At 39.4% G+C, this 23,627-nt stretch overlaps 1 protein-coding gene across 1 annotated transcript in view; it reads left to right on the plus strand.

Moving 5' to 3' along the window:
- The first annotated feature begins 1,364 nt into the window (after window positions 1-1,364).
- Window positions 1,365-23,627, plus strand: part of COL6A6 (collagen type VI alpha 6 chain) — a 308,945-nt gene continuing 286,682 nt past the window's right edge. The window contains exons 1-3 of the mRNA XM_053715748.1: window positions 1,365-1,431; window positions 1,546-2,130; window positions 7,525-7,545. Coding sequence (XP_053571723.1) covers window positions 1,365-1,431; window positions 1,546-2,130; window positions 7,525-7,545 — 673 coding nt within the window. The remainder of the gene's footprint in view (window positions 1,432-1,545; window positions 2,131-7,524; window positions 7,546-23,627) is intronic.

Here is a 23,627-nt window from a genome sequence, read left to right on the forward strand (position 1 = left end):
GTGTTTTATAAATGTAATATTCGAATTCAAATGTCACATTCGAATTCGAATGTGACATTCGAATTTGAAAGTGACATTCTAAAACTTTAAATAACATTCGATAATAGAATTTTTAAGAATATTTGTTATTATCAACATTCTATTATGTAAATTCGCCCATCCCTACTTGTAATGTTTACATTTCTTTCATATAGTTTCCCACTCTGGTGCTAATGATGGCTCAGAGTCGTCACTAGCACTCTCCCACCTTGAGGGAGATCTGGGGGATCCCATCTGCTCCTACCCCGGCGATTGTGCCTGTGAAGTGACAGGCATCGCCAGGGCATCACGTTTTGCGCGGTGACGCCATGCGCAATGATGTGTTGACGTCACTGCACAACTTTATTAACAATTTGTCAATACAAAGTATAGGGAAAGGGGGCATGCTGCTTAAAAGCCTGTATCTCAGGCATCTAAGCCTATACAGACCCCAAGACCCACAATTTTAAAGGTAATTGCCTAACCTTTCCAATGGTGTAAGTTTTGGGGATCTGGAAAAAATAAAAAATAAGTTAAAAAATGTTTTTAACAAAAAAAAAAAATCAAATCAGCTTAGCACCCAGGTGGGAAAGTGTTTAGCACACAAAGGGTTAAATGCAGGAGACACCCCTTTGCAAGATATACTATAAAGGTAAAATCTGCCGTTATAAAATTCCAGCAAAGGCTTCATACTGCCAAAATTTGTTTTATAGAATCTCATAAGCTCAGAGACTTTTAGATAGTCAGACATTTATTGAGACCTGAAGGTGTAAAATGCTTAGAAGATGTTATGAGGGCTGTGAGAGAGCTTCAAAAATTGCCAGGGAATTCCCCAGTCCCTCATACTCTTTAAAACTTTCAGGCTTAATTTTTATAGAAACACACATGTAATAAAACTTAAAGGAAAAACACTTCAGTGTAAAGTAAATAAAAATACAAAGCACAAACTTTAAATATATAAAAAATCTATTTTTAGTGCAATTTTGAACTTTACATGTCTCTCTAGAATTGCAGGGAATGTCACATAGAGAAAGATAGCAAAAATAGCCTCTTTAGAATCTTGGGAGGAATCTGTGTTGGAGGATCATTTTAGATAATTTCATTTTAATAGAGATAATTAGGCCTCAAGTTAAAATATGTATTATTATGTTGTAATATACTGATTTTTGCTTTAGAAACATGTTTTTTACTATGGGAAAATTCTAAAAACAACAGTGTGAAATTCTCAATATAGTAATAACAATTCTACATTGACAAATTAAGCTTGTCTAATTGTTTATTTTAATCTGTTTTAGAACATATCAACTGGTTTTGTTTGACTAAAGTTTAACTGGTCCATTGTCAACATGAAGATCTTGTGTATACTGTTCCTCACAGTGAACTTCCTACAATATTTTGTGACTCAAAAAACAGGTAAGATTGTAGACAAATATTGTGATACAATAAAAACTTAACAGTCAACTTGCTTTCAATAAGTAATGTTTAATGTTTCAACTTTTATTTTGTTGCAATTAATTTCTTTTTCAGACGTACCTGAGTTTGCAGATCTTGTTTTCATGGTGGACAGCTCAAACAGTCTGGAAGCAAAGGCCTTTGGTCAAGTGAAAGGTTTTATTTCTAGGTTTATTTCGACATTGCCCATAGGAAATGACAAATATCAAATTGGATTGGCACAGTACAATGATGATCTACAAGTTGAGTTCATGCCAAAAACTTACAAAGCTAAAAGTCCTATTTTGAACCATATAAAAAATAAGTTTAATTTTAAAGGTGGTTCTCTAAAAACTGGCAATGCCCTCACAAAAGTGCATGAAACCTTTTTTAAAGAACTTATTGGTCGGGACAAAGCTAGGTATCCAGCAGTACTTGTTGTGATTACTGCTGGAACCTCTCTTGATGATGTAAGAAAGCCAGCCCTGGCTCTGCAAAAAGATGGTGTAAAAATAATTGCATTAGGATTACAGACAGCTCCTGAATCTCAACTGGAAGCTATTGCTTCAACGTCAAGTTTTGCCTTTCAAAAATCCAATGTTCGAGAACTGACCACCTTCTCCAATGAAATGGCAAATGCCATTAAGGATGTGATGATGTATACAGCACCAGTGGATGATGGTATGAATAAATTTGTATGTTTTAATCTTAAATTCTCAGAAATATATATATACAGTTGTGCTCATAAGTTTACATACCCTGGCAGAATTTATGATTTCTTGGCCATTTTTCCGAGTATATGAATGATAACACAAAAACTTTTCTTTCACTCATGGTTAGTGTTTGGCTGAAGCCATTTATTATCAATCAACTGTGTTTACTCTTTTTAAATCATAATGACAACAGAAACTACCCAAATGACTCTGATCAAAAGTTTACATACCCTGGTTATTTTGTTGTTATATAAGTTGACACAAAGGGGTTTGAATGGCTATTAAAGGTAACTATCCTCACCTGTGATCTGTTTTCTTGTAATTAGTGTGTGTGTATAAAAGGTCAATGAGTTTATGTACTCCTGACAGACCCTTGCATCTTTCATCCAGTGCTGCACTGACAATTCTGGATTCTGAGTCATGGGGAAAGCAAAATAATTGTCAAAGGATCTGCAGGAAAAGGTAGTTGAACTGTTTAAAACAGGAAAGGGATATAAAAAGATATCTAATGAATTGAGAATGCAAATCAGCAGTGTTCAAACTCTAATAAAGAAGTGGAAAATGAGGGGTTTTGTTGAAACCAAACCACGGTCAGGTAGACCAACTAAAATTTCAGCCACAACTGCCAGGAAAATTGTTTGGAATGCAAAGACAAACCCACAAATAACTTCAGGTGAAATACAGGACATGTGTTGTGGCTGTTTCAAGATGCACAATATGGAGGCACTTGAAGAAAGATGGACTGCATGTTCGAGTCGCCAGAAGAAAGCCATTACTACGCAAATGCCACAAAGTATCCAGCTTACAATACGCCAAACAGCACAGAGACAAGCATCAAGCACAAAGTCATTTGGAGTGATGAGATCAAAATTTAGCTTTTTGGCCAAAACCATAAATGCTACATTTAGAGAGGAGTCAACAAGGCCTATGATGAAAGGTACACCATTCCTACTGTGAAACACAGAGGTGGATTGCTGATGTTTTGGGGATGTGTGAGCTACAAAGGCACAGGAAATTTGGTCAGAATTGATGGCAAGATGAATGCAGTATGTTATCAATCAGAATGCCTCATTTACCACTTCTTGATTAGAGTTTGAACACTGCTGATTTGCATTCTCAATTCCTTGGATTTTTTTTTATATCCCTTTCCTGTTTTATACAGTTCAACTACCTTTTTTTTCCCACAGATCCTTTAACAATTCTTTGTCTTTCCCCATGACTCAGAATCCAGAAACGTCAGTGCAGCACTGGATGAAGGGTCGGTCATGAGTCCAGAAACTCATTGACCTTTTATACACACACACACTAATTACAAGCAAACAGATCACAGGTAAGGATGGTTACCTTTAACAACCATTCAAACCCCTTTGTGTCAACTTGTAAGCATGTTATCAGGCCAAAATCACCAGGGTATGTAAACTTTTGATCAGGGTCATTTGGGTAGTTTCTGTTGTCATTAGGATTTAAAAAGAGTAAACACAGTTGTTTGATAATAAATGCCTTCAGCCAAACACTAACCATGAGTGAAAGAAAAGTGTTTGTGTTATCATTCATATTCTCTGAAAAATGGCCAAGAAATCATAAATGCTGCCAGGGTATGTAAACTTATAAGCACAACTGTGGGTAACATGTTATTATACAATATCAGAAGGTGATGCTACCCCAGAAAAAAAGATTACTAGTTTACAAGTATACTATAGATTTTGGAGTCACCATATGCTAAACTTTAATACACATTTAAAATTAAAGAGAATTTAATTAAAAGGTAAATCAATTAGAAACATTTAGGCTAAGCCAAGTTCAAACTTGTGACTGCAGTATCAATATACAGTTCTCTACATAGTCATCAAAACCATTTAGCGACTTGAGTCTAACGCTGATCCTGTGACTAAGCTCCACAAAGGGGCGCAAAATGCATCAGAACAGCTTTTCCTTGATTCCTGCATGCATATGGAACTTTTAATCTTCTTCAAATAAAGATTTTTTTTTACAATTTCCCCTACGAGTGCTCAGGATTCCGTTTTTAAAGCTGATAAGTGATATGCAGAATGAGTCAACAGCACTGAAGATATGCAAAGTATACAGTTCGCTATTTGTGCTAATAGCACTACTTTTAACAAAGTAGTCCAGTGTGTGAGGAGGAGGACTTTGCTGTTAGTAAGAAAGTTGTGGCAGTATATATGTATATATGAAGAACAAATTCCCAAAAGCGCCAACAAAAATGTCAGATAGACCCACTATTTAAAAATTCAGAGATAAAATAAACACTATAAAATCACAGGGTCTAATGCTCAATGATAAATGAATAATGCACATATAAACTAATACTTTATCCTAAAAAAAGGAATAAATAAACTCTTACCAAATATGCATTCAACAAAGGCAAATCAAAAGTGAAAAATTTATCGTTGTAGTTCAAACAAATAAAGTGTTCACAATTTTCCTCCACACTGTCCTGCTGCTCCTTATATTCCACTGGTGTAGAATCCGTGGTAGCATAAACTGAAGAAAATCTCTGTCAAAAGACACAAGAAGACAGGAGCGCAACTCCGTGCACCAAACAGTACACGGATGATCTAATATATAGACATCCAAACAAATGATTACAAACTCACATAGCAGCCCTCAAACATATGAGGTATGTCAGCACATCATAAAATTAGAAGAGAGTGCGTCCCACTGCTGGTCTTCTCCTCTCTCTCTCCCGAGATATTCGATAGCCAGCGGGTAAGTCCTCTCAGAAAAAAACGGACCCTTTCTGCTCTCATGCGATAGACGCTGTACTGTAATTTGCCGGCTCCAGTCCAGGTACTAACACACTCGTCAAAGTACGTCCTACGTTGCGTAAAGTGGGCGTGGCCGTTTTTTTCTGAGAGGACTTACCCGCTGGCTATCGAATATCTCGGGAGAGAGAGAGAAGACCAGCAGTGGGAAGCACTCTCTTCTTATTTTATGATGTGCTGACATACCTCATATGTTTGAGGGCTGCTATGTGAGTTTGTAATCATTTGTTTGGATGTCTATATATTGTATCCATTAAAATCGTTTTAAATCTACACTTAGATCACCCATGTACTGTTTGGTGCACGGAGTTGCGCTCCTGTCTTCTTGTGTCTTTTGACAGAGATTTTCTTCATATATGTATATATATATATATATATATATATATATATATATATATATACAGAAATGAAAAAATAGAATCCAGGCATCTCCAAGGCCGGTAAAACATCGAAGTTTATTCACAAATTTAAAAAAAGTAGGTATTGAAGACAGAGCTTCATCAGGTTAAAAGAATTAACACTAAGTCTTACATGTTTCAGCCTCTGCGGCCGTAATCATAGACATACTCCCTTGGTGTATGGGAGGTGTTCTTATAGGGCTTTCATCCGCCCATTAAAATCAACACTCCTTAACCCTTTAATTACCAGCTGTTAGTAATTATACAATACATACAACAAAGATATATTTTATAGCTGTTACAATTGTTAAATATTTATGGCTAAACATATTATTCTATTTTATTTATTTACATAATTACATTTCATCAGATAAGGACCATAGAAAGGGGAAAAAAAGGGAAAAAGAAAATCTTCAGATTAAATTCATATTAGGAATACACTAAGATGGATTTGGCAACAGATAATTAATTTAATACTGGATGCATGTACCATTGTACTTTATCAGTCATAGAACTATAGCAACCACTCCTTGCTAGCCCCTAGTCAATTATTGATGTATTTGTCTTTACATTTCTTCACTTAGCATTAAATTCTAAATATTAAAGAGATGAAGATAGAAATGAAGAAAAATCAAGAAAAGATCAATGAAGAATAAAAAATATAAATAAAGGAAACAAATAGCAACACAACATCAAACTGGTATAACATATACACCAAACTCAGTTTAATGTTAGTGTCTTCAGTATTTGTGTTTCTTTATACATTAGTATTTTGCCTCATCATTTGACCTTATTCAAACATCATTCTGTAAAGATAAACATGACTACAGATCTGATCCACAAGCTTACTCCCAGTAATTAATCACATCAAATTGTGAATTAAATCCACCTGGGACCAAAGTTTTCAGCTTGTGGATCCAATAGATCTCCTGTCTCTCCAAAATCTTTAATTTACTACCACCTCTACGAGGCACACTTATACTCTCAATAGCATTCCATTTAAAGTGCTGTACTTGTTTGTCATGCACCTGAATAAAGTGCCTTGATAGTGCTGAGCATTGCACTTCATTAGATATGTAGCCCAGATGCTCTTTTATCCGGGAACGTATATCCCTTGTAGTTAAACCAATGTATTGTTTCTTGTGCTGAGTGCATTCCACTAGGTAAATCACATAGGTGGAAGTACATTTAACACAGCCTCTAGTGGAGAAGGTCTCATTTGTAACAAAGGATGTGAAGTTATTACCCTGTTTTATGTATGTACAGGACTTACAGCGTGGAACACCACATTTGTAGGTTCCTCCAACTTCTAACCAGGAGCTGCGTGCTTCTGTGATGGGCAACATGCTTGGTGAAAGCATGTTGCCCATCGTTAGATTTTTAGAGTAAACAAAGTCACATCCCTGTTGAACTATGTGTTTCAAATCATCATCCCCATACAGAATAGGCAGGTACTTTTTGATGATATTACACACTCCAGAGAATTGATTTGAAAATTTTGTAACAAATCTTAGATCTTTTCTTTTACATCCCTGTTTTCTATTTTTGAGTAATACTTTTCTATCCATAGTTTCTACCTCTCTATATACTGAGTCAATCACCCCCACATTATAACCTCTCTCAATGAACCTTTGTCTCAGGTCAATTGACTCTTTAACAAAGTCAGAATGCAGGGTACAGTTACGCCTCACGCGCAAAAATTGTCCTTTGACAATTCCTTTATACACATGTTGAGGATGTCCACTTTGCGCGTGAAGTAAACTGTTACCTGCAATTTCTTTACGATGTAGGGTCGTGGTAACCTCATTTGATGAGGGCGTTGCTTTCAACACTAGATCAAGAAACACTATCTCAGACTTGTGCCAGCAATGGGTGAACTCCAAACCTTTGTCATTGGAGTTCAAATAATCCATAAACCCTAGTATGGTCTGTTCATCCCCATGCCAGACAAGTAAGAGATCATCGATGAATCTCCTATAAAATTGGATATGCTTAATGAAGGGATTTCCATCCGCAAAGACGTGGAACAGCTCCCACCAACCCGTGAACAGGTTGGCATAGGAGGGGGCAAACTTAGCCCCCATAGCCGTTCCACATCTTTGCAGATAGAAATCACCCTCAAACATAAAAAAATTATGACTCAGAAGGAATTCAACCACACGAATAATGTATGATTTAAAGTTTTCATTAAGATCTGTATAGGTGTTAATAAAAAAGGAAATCGCTTCTAAACCCTTACAATGCGGTATTGCTGAGTAGAGCGACACAACATCTATGGTTAGCCACACAAAGCCAGGCTGCCATTTCAAATCATCAGTCAGTCTCAAGACATGTGAGGTATCCATGATATAACTGGGAAGTTTATTTACAAGCGGCTGCAGATACATATCAAGCCATTCAGAGATAGGCTCGAGTAATGAGCCAATACCCGCCACAATCGGACGGCCTTTGACATTCTGCAAACCTTTGTGCACCTTTGGAAGGTGGTGGAAGATAGGCAAAACAGGGTCACTAATGCTCAGGCCCATAGCAGTTTTCCTATTAATGATGCCTATCTCCACACCATCGTCCAAAAGTGACATTAACTCTCTCTGGAACCTAGCAGTAGGATTATTGCTAAGGCAGGTATACACCTTTGGATCGTCCAGTTGACAACATGCTTTGGATATATAGGAGCTCCTATCCATAACCACTATACTTCCACCTTTATCTGAATTGCGTATTACAATTTGTTTGTTTGTTTGGAGAGATTTAATAGCCTGTTTTTCTTTACGTGAAAGATTAGATTTCACGTCTGATTTCTCATGTGAGAGTGCATTCAAATCCTCAAGCACCCTCTTATGAAACAGCTCTAGTTGTTTACCCCTAGACTGAATAGGATAAAAGTTAGATTTACTTTTAGTGGTTAAACCTCCTGAGCAATTATACGGAATATCAGGAGCCCCTTCATTATCCAATGATCTTAAAGAAAGCAAACCGCAGGTATCCTCAAAGTTAAGCAAATCAATCTCTCCCAGACCACTCTCTCGTGTTTCTTTAACCAATTGATCAGGTGAATCTTTATAGAATTTTTTGAGAGTAAGTATCCTCACAAACTTATTAACGTCAAGAATTGTCTGGAAGAGATTGAAATCCCTGCTCGGACAGAAATTTAAACCTAATCTCAAGACTTTGTGCTCAGCTTCACTTAACTGATAGGATGAGATATTAATGACACCCTGATTATTTACTTTTGTGTTACTATGTTCCTCAATATATATTTTCCCCTTCCCCTTAGGGGTAGGGTTGCTTTCACACCCCCCCCCCTTCTCCTTGATTCGTATCCCTGTGAAAATCCTGCTGCTTTACTTCATGTGTATGCTGGGTATCTGTTTGTTGTTTGTTCACTAGGATAGGTTTTACAGAACTTAGCTGTTTGTTCTTTTGAATACTTGGTGTTTTTAATCTAGCTCCCAATTGTTCACTATGGGTTTGATTCTCTATTGCCAGTACCTGTTGATTAGGGACAACCTCTGATCTTTCATTCTGTTCAGAATTGATCTCCAAGTCTGAATCCCCACTTTCCTCATATGAGCTAGAAAAAGCAGATAATGATCCATCATCATCTGTGGTTTCAGGCTCAGTGTCTGAGAAAGTTACTTTTCTGTTGCCCTTAGATTTCTTATTGTGTCTTCTCTTGTTACCCTTATTGGTCTTACTGCTACCCACAATCTGATCCTCAGTGTTTTTAATAGAGGATTGATTTTTTCTCTTATTGTGTTTCCTACGGTTCCTCCTGTGCCAGATGAACACTTGATCATTTTGATAATCATTTTTATCTCTCAGATATTTGGTATGTTTAGTTTGTATAATCTGACTCTTATTGGACTGAACCACATCTTGTAATGTTTTATCTAGAACACCATATCCCTCTATGTCTTTAAACTTCTTAAGTTCCAACTGTATGCATTCTATTTGTTGTCTAACCAAAATAAGTTGTGCTGTCTTATACTTAATCAATAATTGCATAAGGCGTAGAGAGCATTCAGATAAAACCTCATTCCATTCTCTAATAAAAATATCATCTGAAACATCAAATGTGGGAAATTTGAGTACTCTTAGACCTCTGGGTATCATTTTTAACACACTATATTTGTTCAAAGTCCAAGAGTCCAATTTCAGCCTTTGTTCTTTTAAGCATAATTGTTCCATTTGCATGAATAAATCACTCAGTTGTGCATTAGGACCCTCTAGACCAAATAAATCTTCCAATTCCAGACCTTGCAAGTCCAAATCATCAAGCTTAGCCAAAGAAAAATAATTGCCAGTCACATTGTATATGCTAGTAATAGGTAGCTCTGATTCTGTTGTTTGTGACATCATGAAAGTACTGATAAATAATCAATCCAAATATAGAAAGTCCCAGGAACAAAATTACTAAAGCCCACAACCGCACTTAAACAAAAAAATGGGGTAAATTTAAGCAAAGCAAGAAGAGAAAGTTTTTTTGTTAGTGCTGCAGGGCGATAGAATGCACAATTTCATATATCAAGCTTATTTGCATGGATGGGGGAAAAAAAGAACAAGCAATCACAGTCTATATTCCAGCTTTTATAAGCGAGTGTTCACAGTCAGCTTTAACATGGAGACAAGAGAGCAGTAGACAAAAAGCAAAATAGCAAAATAGCAAATAGATTGCAAGCGGCAGTCAGAAACAGAGGATGCCAGTCTAAAGCGGGATACTCATACTCACTCCTTCCCGGGTCGCTATTTGATTCAGCTAACCCTCCGTGGTAATACCCGTGTATTAGCCAGTAGACCTCTGAAAGATTTGTGCAGCCTTTAATGTCTCCCTCCGATCCTCCACTCCACAATCGCGGAACAAGCTGTAGCCAAATGTGATGCTCCTGTTGTGAAGGCTTGTTCTCCACACGTACAGCCGTTGAAGCGTGACGTTGCGTTCCCCCTTCCCCGTCCCGGGTCAATGATGTCACTGTGTGCGCCGGTTTCCAAAAAAGAAGTACCCCAAATCCTCGATAATATGCAGAAATGAAAAAATAGAATACAGGCGTCTCCAAGTCCGTTAAAACATCAAAGTTTATTCACAAATTTAAAAAAAGTAGGTATTGAAGACAGAGCTCCATCTGGTTAAAAGAATTAACACTAAGTCTTACATGTTTCAGCCTCTGCGGCCGTAATCATAGACATACTCCCTTGGTGTATGGGAGGTGTTCTTATAGGGCTTTCATCCGCCCATTAAAATCAACACTCCTTAACCCTTTAATTACCAGCTGTTAGTAATTATACAATACATACAACAAAGATATATTTTATAGCTGTTACAATTGTTAAATATTTATGGCTAAACATATTATTCTATTTTATTTATTTACATAATTACATTTCATCAGACCATAAGGACCATAGAAAGGGGAAAAAAAGGGAAAAAGAAAATCTTCAGATTAAATTCATATTAGGAATACACTAACATGGATTTGGCAACAGATAATTAATTTAATACTGGATGCATGTACCATTGTACTTTATCAGTCATAGAACTATAGCAACCACTCCTTGCTAGCCCCTAGTCAATTATTGATGTATTTGTCTTTACATTTCTTCACTTAGCATTAAATTCTAAATATTAAAGAGATGAAGATAGAAATGAAGAAAAATCAAGAAAAGATCAATGAAGAATAAAAAATATAAATAAAGGAAACAAATAGCAACACAACATCAAACTGGTATAACATATACACCAAACTTAGTTTAATGTTAGTGTCTTCAGTATTTGTGTTTCTTTATACATTAGTATTTTGCCTCATCATTTGACCTTATTCAAACATCATTCTGTAAAGATAAACAGGACTACAGATCTGATCCACAAGCTTACTCCCAGTAATTAATCACATCAAATTGTGAATTAAATCCACCTGGGACCAAAGTTTTCAGCTTGTGGATCCAATAGATCTCCTGTCTCTCCAAAATCTTTAATTTACTACCACCTCTACGAGGCACACTTATACTCTCAATAGCATTCCATTTAAAGTGCTGTACTTGTTTGTCATGCACCTGAATAAAGTGCCTTGATAGTGCTGAGCATTGCACTTCATTAGATATGTAGCCCAGATGCTCTTATATATATATATATATATATATATATATATATATATATATATATATATATATATATATAGAGAGAGAGAGAGAGAGAGAGAGAGAGAGAGAGAGAAAGCTCATGGGGCACAGTTTAACATTACTAGCACCTGTGCAGTGTCTGACAATACATATATGTGCAGAGGGTATGCTCATGCATATAGATATATAATATGGTGGTTATGGTGCACAGTTTATATATAATATATAATATGGAGGGCATGGTGCAGAGTTTAAGATCACTGGCACAGTGCACCACCTAACTGTGCAGAGGGTCTAATCATGCTTATAGATATATAATATGGTGGTCATGGTGTACAGTTTAAGATCACTGGCACAGTGCACCACCTAATTGTGCAGAGGTTCTGACCATGTATATAGATATATAATATAGTGGTCATGGAAGAGTTTAAGATTATTGGCACAGTGTATTTCTCCTACCTGTGCAGAGGGTCTGACCTTCCAGCTGAATTCCCCTGTTTGTACTAAGGGCTCATACACACATTGTACAGATGGGGGCTTCATGCAAACGCTTTGTGCACTTCCCACTGCTATGTATGCAGAGTTAAATAGTCCAGAACTGCAGAGGCACAAAGCTGAGAGTGAAATATTAAACTACAATTTCCAGCATGCTATGCAACTCCTAGAAAATCTTGCTTTAGCCTCTAAACTTGAACATTTATATTTAGGGGGATTGAAAGAGAAAAATGGACATTAATATATTTGTTTGTTTTTTCGTAAGTTAGTATTCCAAGAAGGATATTATTTTAAAATTGGGTGTTAAAATTAATCCACAACAATTTTCCAGCAATCCTTGATTGAATCAAGTTACGTTTACAATCACCTAGATTACAAGTTTTGCGATAAACAGGGTGCAAAACGAATGCCATAATGTTGCATTATTTCACCCTCCATAAGACTGCCATTTTGAGTTACTTAAATGCCTCCTTGTGCGTGCGATATGGTGGCGTTAAGATCCATACCGCACAAAATCCAAGTGCTGCTTTGACATACTTGTGCACGCTTTCCCCCATAGACATCAATGAGGAGAGAGTGATAGAAAAAATCCTAACACCTGCAATCGCGGAATGAAAATTCTTCGTAACGCAACCCCATTGATGTCTATGGGGAAAAAAAGTTACGTTTAAACCTAACACCCTAGTATAAACCCCAAGTCTAAACACCCCTAATCCGCCGCCCCCGACATTGCAACCATCTAAATAAAGTTATTAACCCCTATTCTGCTGCTTCCCGACATCTCCGCCACTATAATAACGTTATTAACCTCTATTCTGTCGCTCCCCGACATTGTCAAAACTAGAATAAAGTTATTAACCCCTAAACTTCCGGCATTCCACATCTCTGCAACTAAATAAACCTATTAAGACCTAAACCTTTGGCCTCCCACAACTCCACAACTAAATAAAGCTATTAACCCTAAACCTCTGGCCTCCCACATCTCTGCCACTAAATAAACCAATTAACCCCTAAAGCGCCACCCCCCACAATGCAAAAAAACTGAATTAAACTATTAAGCCCTAAGCCTAACACCCACCCTAACTTTAAATTAAAATTACAATATAACTATATTTAAATAAATAAAAACTTACCTGTGAAATAAAAAACACTACCAATTAAAAAATCGAAATTACAAATTTAAAAAAACCTAACACTATGAGAATCATTAAAAAATCTAAAATTACAAAAAATAATAAACACTAAATTAGGAAAATAAAATACACTAAGCTTATAAAAAATAATAAATGAAATTATCAAAAATAAAACCAATTACACCTAATCTAATAGCCCTAAAGAAATAAAAAACACCCCCCAAAGTAAAATCACCCCCTAGTCTACAATAAACTACCAATAGCCCTTAAAAGGGCCTTTTGTAGGGCATTGCCCTAAATTAAACAGCTCTTTTACCTGTAAACCCCCCCCACCCAACCAAGCCCCCAAAATTAAAAACCTAACTCTAAAAAAAAACAAGCTACCCATTGCCCCTAAAGGGGCATTTGTATGGGCTTTGCCCTTAAATGGGCATTCAGGTCTTTGCCAATGCCCTAAAAAAGGCGTTTAGCTCTTTTTCAAAAATCCAAACCCTAATTTGAAAAAAAAAACACCCCAAAAAATAAAAAAATACTTAACACTAACCCCAGAATATCTACTCACGGTTGCTGATGTCCGGACATCCAGGCGGCGAGAAGTCTTCATCCAGGTGGCGACATCTTCATCCATCATGGGGGCATCTTCTATCTTAATCCCGGTGGAGCGGAGCAGAGCGGCTGATTTGATCAGCCAATAGGATTTTAGAAGCTCTCATCCTATTGGCTGATTTGAATTTGAAGAATAAAATCAGGCAATAGGAATATAAGGTACACTATTTTGAAATGGCTACCTTGCATTGAAGCTGCAGTGTATAGAGGAGACGTTATGAAGAGGACGCTCCTCGCTGGATGTCTTCGCCACTCCGCCGAGATGAAGATAGACGATGCCCCCGCGATGGATGAAGATGTCGCCGCCTGAATGAAGACTTCACACCACCTGGATATCAGCAACCGTGAGTTGATATTCTGGGGTTAGTGTTTGGGTTTGGGCTTTTGAAAAAGAGCTAAATGCACTTTTAAGGGTAATGAAAAAGAGCTGAATGCCCTTTTAAGGACAATGCCCATACAAATGCCCTTTAGGGGCAATGGATAGCTTATTTATTTTTTTTAGAGTTAGATTTTTTATTTTGGGGGGTTGGTTGGGTGGTGGGTTTTACTGTTGAGGGGACTTTGTATTTTTTTTTTTTACAGGTAAAAGAGCTTTTTAACTTAGGGCAATGCCCTACAAAAGGCCCTTTTAAGGGATAATGGTAGTTTATTGTAGGCTAGGGATGTTTTTATTATAGGGGAGCTTTTTTATTTTTATAGGGCTATTAGAATATGTGTAATTGTTTTTATTTTTGATTAATTTCATTTATTATTTTGTAAGTTTAGTGTTTTTTATTCTTAGTAATTTAGTGTTTATTATTTTTTATAATTTTAGATTTTTTTAATTGGTAGTATTTTTTTATTTTATTAGAATAGTAATGTTAGGTTTATTTTTATTTCACAGGTAAGTTTTTATTTATTTAAATATAGTTATATTGTAATTTTAATTTAAAGTTAGTGTTTTGCTATGTGGGGGGCCAGCGGGAATAGAGTTTAATTGCTTTATTATAGTGTCAGCGATGTCAGTGAGCAAAATAGGGGTTAATAACTTTATTATAGTGGTGTTGATGTCGGGGAGTGGCGGAAAAGAGGTTAATAATTTTTAATAGTGTCGGCGATGTCAGGAACGTCAGATTAGGGGTTAATAAATGTATTTAATAGTCGCGATGTGGGCGGCAGATTAGGGGTTAATAGTTTTAATATAGTGTTTGCGATATAGGCTGTAATACAAGCTCTTAATCCTCCCTGCACAACCTGTAATACAGGCGCTATGAAAATCCCATGCAAAAACATCATTTTTTTGAGTGCGGAATGGATGTTGAGTTAAATGCTAAAATGCTTGCGGTATAACTACAGTATACCGACAAGACTCGTAATAGTGCGTTACTGCTTCTACGCTGAAATTGCCATATTTTTTTCAGCGTTAAAAGCCGTAACACAAAACTCGTAATCTAGGTGAATGTTTTTTAGTCTTAGTTAATCGCTAAAGATGTTTTATTGAAACATTTCACCATCCACGGATAGCTTTTCCTATAACGTTGACCAGCATTCTGTTTTGCTCCTATTTTTTACAATGCTGATCAGGATCTTCAGTTTATTTTAAAGACTGGTGTTTCCAATGTTGGAGCTCTTTCTTAGGGCCTGCTTATCTAATATTTAATGGATGAGATGTGAAAAACCTTGCCATCATTCACAGGGACTGCTCTCAGGAAATTCTCTAGAAAAGGGGCTGTTTTGTGCGAGAGGCCTGCCATAGAAAGTAATGGAGTTTACTAGGAAACTTCACTGTCAAAGTTAGCAGTGGGCACACTTTAAAAAGTAAATACTTACTAAATCCAACATGTCAGATTGCCCTATAAACGGAGTACAGTATTTTACAATCTCTAAATAACCTCTATTTTCATATCCATGTGTTTATCTATTAGGGTAATAATTGTTTGGTTATATTGACACAATCTCTCTACCTTTCAATTTGCAAGATAAAACAGAGATCTACAGGGAAAAAAAGTTTAGAGAATACCCAACAGAGATGTCTAAGGGAAGCAGGAAGTGCTGCCTTATATAGGCTTGCTGGGATTGCTAATTACTAGCAGCTGCAGACAGATGGAGCTAGAAAAGCAAAACAAAACAAAAAAACACAAGAGAAGTTATCACAAAACCAAGCCAAAACCACAGGCATAATATAGCACAATGACAAGACAACTGCCTAACACCTCAACAGCCCCACTCTGTCTCTGGACATAATATGACAACAGAGAAGAGGCATGACACTGCATTTTTTACATGTAGTTTTATTATGCACTTCATTTACAGTTCATTTATCCTCTAATACATATATCAAGGGCAATAAAATGTAAAAACAGATGTTGTCTCTCCAAATTTCACCACTGATGATGTTGTTCCTCCAAATCCGAGTGAAATAATTGCTCCAGAAAAAATATTAACTTCAAAAACTTTGACAAAAGTTGCAAAGGGCTCAAACTCCTGGAACCAATATGTCAAATACTTGTCAATGCTAGTATACACAAACCAGTTTTGGCTAGTTTTGGCTTTGGCACACGATAGCCTTTATAGGGACATCCTGGAGAGAACATGGGAATGGATAAAGATGTTACCAAGCATTTTCTTAATACCTAGGCATGTTCCGCTGCCTAATCATTTTTGTAGCCCTCTAACGCATACTTATCCTATATTATAAAAGGTTATTATAAAGTGTTTGTCTGAAGCCGTCATGCGCAGTAGAGACAAACACTTGGCCTTGAGATAGGGAGCGCGAGGTACACAAAGAGCTGTGAGGTCTGGGGAGCGCGAGGTAAGCTACTCAACAGCTGTGAGGTCTGCTGCGTGAGAAGCGGCCACACACTCCCCAGACCTCACAGCTGTTTGTGACCGACGGGAGCGTTGCGATGGGGGCGTGGCCGGGCGTTGCGAGGGGCGTGACCGGGCGTCACGAGGGGCGTGGTCGGGCGTCGTCACGATGGGGCGTGGCCGGGCGGGGTCCCGCGATATGAAGACAGAGCCAGAGAGGGAGCAGGAGAGGGGGGGAGAAGGGCCAAAGAGGGGGGGAGAGAGCCAAAGGGGGGGGGGAGAGAGCCAAGGGGGGGGGGGAGAGCCAAAGGGGGGGGGAGCCAAAGAGAAGGGGGGGAGCCAAAGAGAAGGGGGGGAGCCAAAGAGAAGGGGGGAGCCAAAGAGAAGGGGGGGAGCCAAAGAGAAGGGGGGGAGCCAAAGAGAAGGGGGGGGGAACCAAAGAGAAGGGGGGGGAGCCAAAGAGAAGGGGGGAGCCAAAGAGAAGGGGGGGAGCCAAAGAGAAGGGGGGAGCCAAAGAGAAGGGGGGGAGCCAAAGAGAAGGGGGGGAGCCAAAGAGAAGGGGGGGAGCCAAAGAGAAGGGGGGGAGCCAAAGAGAAGGGGGGGGAGCCAAAGAGAAGGGGGGGAGCCAAAGAGAAGGGGGGGAGCCAAAGAGAAGGGGGGGGAGCCAAAGAGAAGGGGGGGAGCCAAAGAGAAGGGGGGGAGCCAAAGAGAAGGGGGGGGCCAAAGAGAAGGGGGGGAGCCAAAGAGGAGGGGGGGGAGCCAAAGAGGAGGGGGGGAGCCAAAGAGAAGGGGGGGAGCCAAAGAGAAGGGGGGGGAGCCAAAGAATAGAGGGGGGAGGCAAAGAGAAGAGGGGGGGAGCCAAAGAGAAGAGGGGGGGAGCCAAAGAGAAGGGGGGAGCCAAAGAGAAGGGGGGGAGCCAAAGAGAAGAGGGGGGAGCCAAAGAGAAGGGGGGGAGCCAAAGAGAAGGGGGGGGGAGCCAAAGAGAAGGGGGAGGAGAGCCAAAGAGAAGGGGGAGGAGAGCCAAAGAGAAGGGGGAGGAGAGCCAAAGAGAAGGGGGAGGAGAGCCAAAGAGAAGGGGGAGGAGAGCCAAAGAGAAGGGGGAGGAGAGCCAAAGAGAAGGGGGGGGGAGAGCCAAAGAGAAGGGGGGGAGAGCCAAAGAGAAGGGGGGGGGAGAGCCAAAGAGAAGGGGGGGGGGAGAGCCAAAGAGAAGGGGGGGGAGAGCCAAAGAGAAGGGGGGGGGGAGAGCCAAAGAGAAGGGGGGGGAGAGCCAAAGAGAAGGGGGGGGGAGAGCCAAAGAGAAGGGGGGGGGAGAGCCAAAGAGAAGGGGGGGAGAGCCAAAGAGAAGGGGGGGAGAGCCAAAGAGAAGGGGGGGAGAGCCAAAGAGAAGGGGGGAGGAGAGCCAAAGAGAAGGGGGGAGGAGAGCCAAAGAGAAGGGGGGGGAGAGCCAAAGAGAAGGGGGGGGGAGAGCCAAAGAGAAGGGGGGGGAGCGAGAGAGAGCCAAAGAGGAAAAAGAGCCAAAAAGGAGAGAGAGCCAAAGAGGGGGGAGAGACAGCCAAAGAGGGGGGAGAGAGAGCCAAAGAGGGGGGGAGAGAGAGCCAAAGAGGGGGGGGGGAGAGCCAAAGTGGGGGGGGGGAGAGCCAAAGAGGGGGGGAGAGAGCCAAAGAGGGGGGGGAGAGAGCCAAAGGGGGGGGGGAGAGCCAAAGAGGGGGGAGAGAGAGAGCCAAAGAGGAGAGAGAGCAAAAGAGGGGAGAGAGCCAAAGAGGGGGGGGGGGAGAGAGCCAAAGAGGGGGGGGAGAGCCAAAGAGGGGGGAGGAGAGCCAAAGAGGGGGGGAGAGAGCCAAAGAGGGGGGGAGAGAACAAAAGAGGGGGGAGAGAGAGCAAAAGAAAGGAGGGAGAGAGCCAAAGAGGGGAGAGAGAGAGCAAAAGAGGGGAGAGAGAGAGCAAAGGAGAGGGGGGGAGAGAAAGCAAAAGAGAGGGGGGAAGAGAGAGCAAAAGAGAGGGGGGAGAGTGCAAGGGGTGGGACCGCTGTACTGCAATAAATGGCCCGTGTACACGGGCTTTAGTACTAGTTTTAAATAAATAATTATTTTACAACTTGTTATTCTGACATTTAATTATATTCCAAGAAAATCATTTGTAGACAAACTCAATCAGTATGCAATAACAGCGCTGCAGAATCTGTTGGCGCTCTACAAATAACCAATAATAATAATAATAATATGCAATAACAGTGTAAATAGATATGATTTAACATATATACAACCCATTTGGCTTAAAGTTAACTGACACAGGTGCAGGGGAAGAACTATGTTTTGTGCAGTAGGTGCAGTGGCACCAGGGCCCAAGTGCTGGGGAGGGGAGAATAGCAGCTAGTCTATACATGAACATATGTGGTGGGTAATTATCTGTGCATATATACTCAATATAATTATACTGCTATTCAGGAATATACATGTTTACAACAGTAGGGAAATACTGACTGATTTCAAATCAGTTTTTCACTTTATGCAAATCAAAAATAAATTATTATTATGAAACAGATATTGCAATAACACAATAAATAACACAATAAATAGATACATAATTTAATATGAGGTTATGGTTCACAGAATATGGGTTGATCTTAAAGAAAATTGTATCCTATTTATAACTTGTCTATTCCTGAAATGTTTGCATTTTAAGTAATTTCAAATCTTTGTTGAAGCAAATGATATAATAGGACAAATCCTGTTTTTTTTTTGGCATTGCAGGGACTAACAAATTTGGAGCTTTGCACAACTCTTCTGTCTTCCTCATTCCTTTTTCTATAAGGATCTTGCTTTTAAATGAAGCCAGTGACCACCCCAACTTCACTCCAATTCTCTCCTGATCCCCCTCACACTCCACCCAATCATCCCAAACTCTGTTTGAACCATTACCATGCCCCTGATGATTATGACACAACCAATAAAACTCCACTGATTCCACCTACAGGTCTCACTCAATAAGGCAGGTCCTCCTATCCTGGAAGGCATAGGTATTTATTAAGTGTGAGATCTGTGAAATCTCTAACTAATAACAAGTGGCAGCAGATGGGAAGTATTTTTTAAACTAGATACCACTTTAAATTCTGCTTATTGCATATTCTTCCACAGCCTGTGATTTTACATGCAGTAATGTTAAGGAGGTTTAAAGTTAAAGCTTAGTCAACAATGTATTTATTTATTAGGTTTTATGATTAGAAGATATTAGGAAAACATCTGTTGTTGTATGTTTCTCCTACTCGTATGTGAATATTATGCAGCATTTGTTTAATGCATCATCTAGACCTCATGGTATATTTATATGTAGTTTATTTTTAAAAATACCTTTTGTATTATAAATCTAATGGAATGTATATTTAGATACAAATTAAGAGAAAAAACTTCTAGAGCTTCATAATTAGATATAAATATATCTATGATTTCATCAAACTTCTCATTATGATTTGTTGCTTTGTTATTTAAATTCCATTAAATCACTGTAAAATAAAACCACAGTTTTAAATAATTAATTTTTTTATTATTTTCATTTACAGTTGTTCCTACTCCAAGCATTGTTCGTCCCACCCTTGCTCCATTTACAAATGATACCAATGTTACCGTCCAGCATCAATACTGTGAGTTGATGTTCAATTTATATATTTTCTACAATTTATTAACTGATTTATCTTTTTAATACAGCCAAAATTAAATTATCTCCGTTGTATATACTCATAGAGTTAAAGATGTTTACAAAGAATCCTGTGTGCCTACTTTATTTGAATCCAATAGGATCCACATCAGGTCCTGAGGTGTATATGTGTGTTTGTGTAGATACAGTATATGTTTTGGGTAAAGTCCAATATTGGGTAATCCTAGGATTACCCAGGTAAAACGGACATTACCCAAGTGGCTGTGCGTAAAGCCTTAAGCATGATCATAAATTCCCTCAGAGTACGGAGTCACCGCATCTAACATTTATAGCATGCACTGTAATTCCCCCTTCATCACAATCTTTTTTGCCTTCGCCTGGGGGTTCAAGGAGGGCAAAACCCCCTTGTAAACCTTATTCCCCAAGGTTCATTTGGGGTGGATGCCAGACGATCAGCGGGGCTCCTTCCTTGAGCCCGCCAGGCGGAGGCAAAAGAAATAGTGTAGACGGGGGAATTACAGTGCATCAGGATTTACCCACAGCCACTTGGGAAATGTCAGTTTTACCCGGAAATTCTTACTTTACAAGATATATATATATATATATATATATATATATATATATATATATATATATCAAAAATCAAACTACAGCACCCACAGGATTTTCTTGGCTGATTTTAAGAATATCCTCTAAATGTATCGCAGTTTAATTATTGCTATTATACAAGAGCAAACACCCAGGTAGATATAGATATATATACTGTATGTATATATATATATATATATATATATATATATATATATATATATATATATATATATAAAATGTGTAATTATTAATCTATTTACTGTATTGATCAGTAATATAGTAGTCACTTCAGTTTATGGGGTAGGTTTACCAATGTGTGGACAGAGAAGATCCGCTGTAGCGGATCGTGTTTGCCACACATCGATAAATGCCGACAGCATATGAGCAGAAACAGCTGCATCAAGCTTCATACGGAGCTTGATGCATTGGCCCCCATGAGTTTGCCTGCATGAAATGTGCATTAAACGAGAAAAAAGTAAATTTATGCTTACCTGATAAATGAATTTCTTCAATGGTACGACAAGTCCACGGATTCATCCTTTACTTGTGGGATATTATCCTCCTGCTAACAGGAAGTGGCAAAGAGCACCACAGCAGAGCTGTCTATATAGCTCCTCCCTTAGCTCCACCCCCCAGTCATTCGACCGAAGGTACAGGAAGAAAAAGGAGAAACTAAAAGGTGCAGAGGTGACTGAAGTTTAAAATAAAAAAATATAATCTGTCTTAAAATCACAGGGCGGGCCGTGGACTCGTCGTACCATAGAAGAAATTAATTTATCAGGTAAGCATAAATGTACTGTTCTTCTATAAGGTACGACGAGTCCACAGATTCATATTTTACTTGTGGGATACAATACCAAAGCTACAGGACACGGATGAACGGGAGGGACAAGACAGATGGCTAAACAGAAAGCACCACTGCTTGAAGAACTTTTCTCCCAAAAATAGCCTCCGAAGAAGCAAAAGTATCAAATTTGTAAAATTTGGAAAAGGTATGAAGCGAAGACCAAGTCGCAGCCTTACAAATCTGTTCAACAGAAGCATCATTTTTAAAAGCCCAAGTGGAAGCCACCGCTCTAGTAGAGTAAGCTGTAATTCTTTCAGGAGGCAGCTGTCGAGCAGTCTCGTATGCCAAACGGATGATGCTTTTCAGCCAAAAAGAGAGGTAGCTGTAGCTTTTTGACCTCTACGTTTTCCAGAATAGAAAACAAACAAAGAAGATGTTTGATGGAAATCTTTGGTCGCTTGCAAGTAAAACTTCAAAGCACGAACCACGTCCAAGTTGAGCAACAGATGCTCCTTCTTAGAGGAAGGATTAGGACACAGAGAAGGAACAACAATTGCCTGATTAATATTCATATTAGTAACAACCTTAGGAAGGAATCCAGGTTTGGTACGCAAAACCACCTTATCAGCATGGGAGACAAGATAAGGGGAGTCGCATTGCAATGCAGATAGTTCAGAAACTCTTCGAGCCGAAAAGATAGCAACTAAAAACAGAACTTTCCAAGATAGAAGCTTAATATCTATGGAATGCATAGGTTCAAACGGAACCCCTTGAAGAACTTTAAGAACTAAATTCAAACTCCATGGCGGAGGAACAGGTTTAAACACAGGCTTGATTCTAACTAAAGCCTGACAGAACGACTGAACGTCTGGAACATCTGCCAGACGCTTGTGCAGTAAAATTGATAAAGCAGATATCTGTCCCTTTAAGGAACTAGCTGATAGCCCCTTCTCCAGTCCTAGGAGTCCTGATCTTACTCCATGAGTAGCCTTTGGATTCGCACCAATAAAGATATTTACGCCATATCTTATGATAAATTTTCCTAGTGACAAGCTTTCGAGCCTGAATCAAGGTATCTATGACCGACTCAGAGAATCCCTGCTTGGATAAAATCAAGCGTTCAATCTCCAGGCAGTCAGCCGCAGAGAAACTAGATTTGGATGCTGGAACGGACCTTGAATCAGAAGGTCCTGTCTCAGTGGCAGAGTCCATGGTGGAAGAGATGACATGTCCACCAGGTCTGCATACCAAGTCCTGCGTGACCACGCAGGTGCTATCAAAATCACTGAAGCTCTCTCCTGTTTGATTCTGGCAATCAAACGAGGAAGGAGAGCAAATGGTGGAAACACATAAGCCAGGTTGAACGACCAGGGTACTGCTAGAGCATCTATCAGTACTGCCTGAGGATCCCTTGATCTGGACCCGTAACAAGGAAGTTTGGCATTCTGACGAGATGCCATCAGATCCAATTCTGGTGTGCCCCATTGCTGAATCAATTGTGCAAACAGCTCCGGATGGAGTTCCCACTCCCCCGGATGAAAAGTCTGACGACTTAGAAAATCCGCTTCCCAGTTCTCCACTCCTGGGATATAGATTGCTGATAGATGGCAAGAGAGAGTCTCTGCCCATCGAATTATTTTGGTAACCTCTATCATTGCTAGAGAACTCTTTGTTCCCCCCTGATGATTGATATATGCTACAGTCGTGATATTGTCCAATTGGAATCTTATGAATCTGGCCGAAGCCAGCTGAGGCCATGCCTGAAGCGCGTTGAATATCGCTCTCAGTCCACAAACCCTGTGCTTTCAGGGAATTCCAGACTGCACCCCAGCCCAAAAGGCTGGCGTCCGTCGTCACTATGACCCATGCTGGCCTGCGGAAACACATTCCCTGGGACAGATGATCCTGTGACAACCACCAAAGAAGAGAGTCTCTGGTCTCTTGATCCAGATTTATCTGAGGAAATAAATCTGCATAATCCCCATTCCACTGTTTGAGCATGCATAGTTGCAGTGGTCTGAAATGCAAGCGAGCAAACGGAACTATGTCCATTGCCGCTACCATTAGTCGATTACCTCCATACACTGAGCCACTGACGGCCGAGGTTAAAATCTTTG

This window comes from Bombina bombina, chromosome 5 (assembly GCF_027579735.1).
Source record: "Bombina bombina isolate aBomBom1 chromosome 5, aBomBom1.pri, whole genome shotgun sequence".
NCBI lineage: Eukaryota > Metazoa > Chordata > Amphibia > Anura > Bombinatoridae > Bombina > Bombina bombina.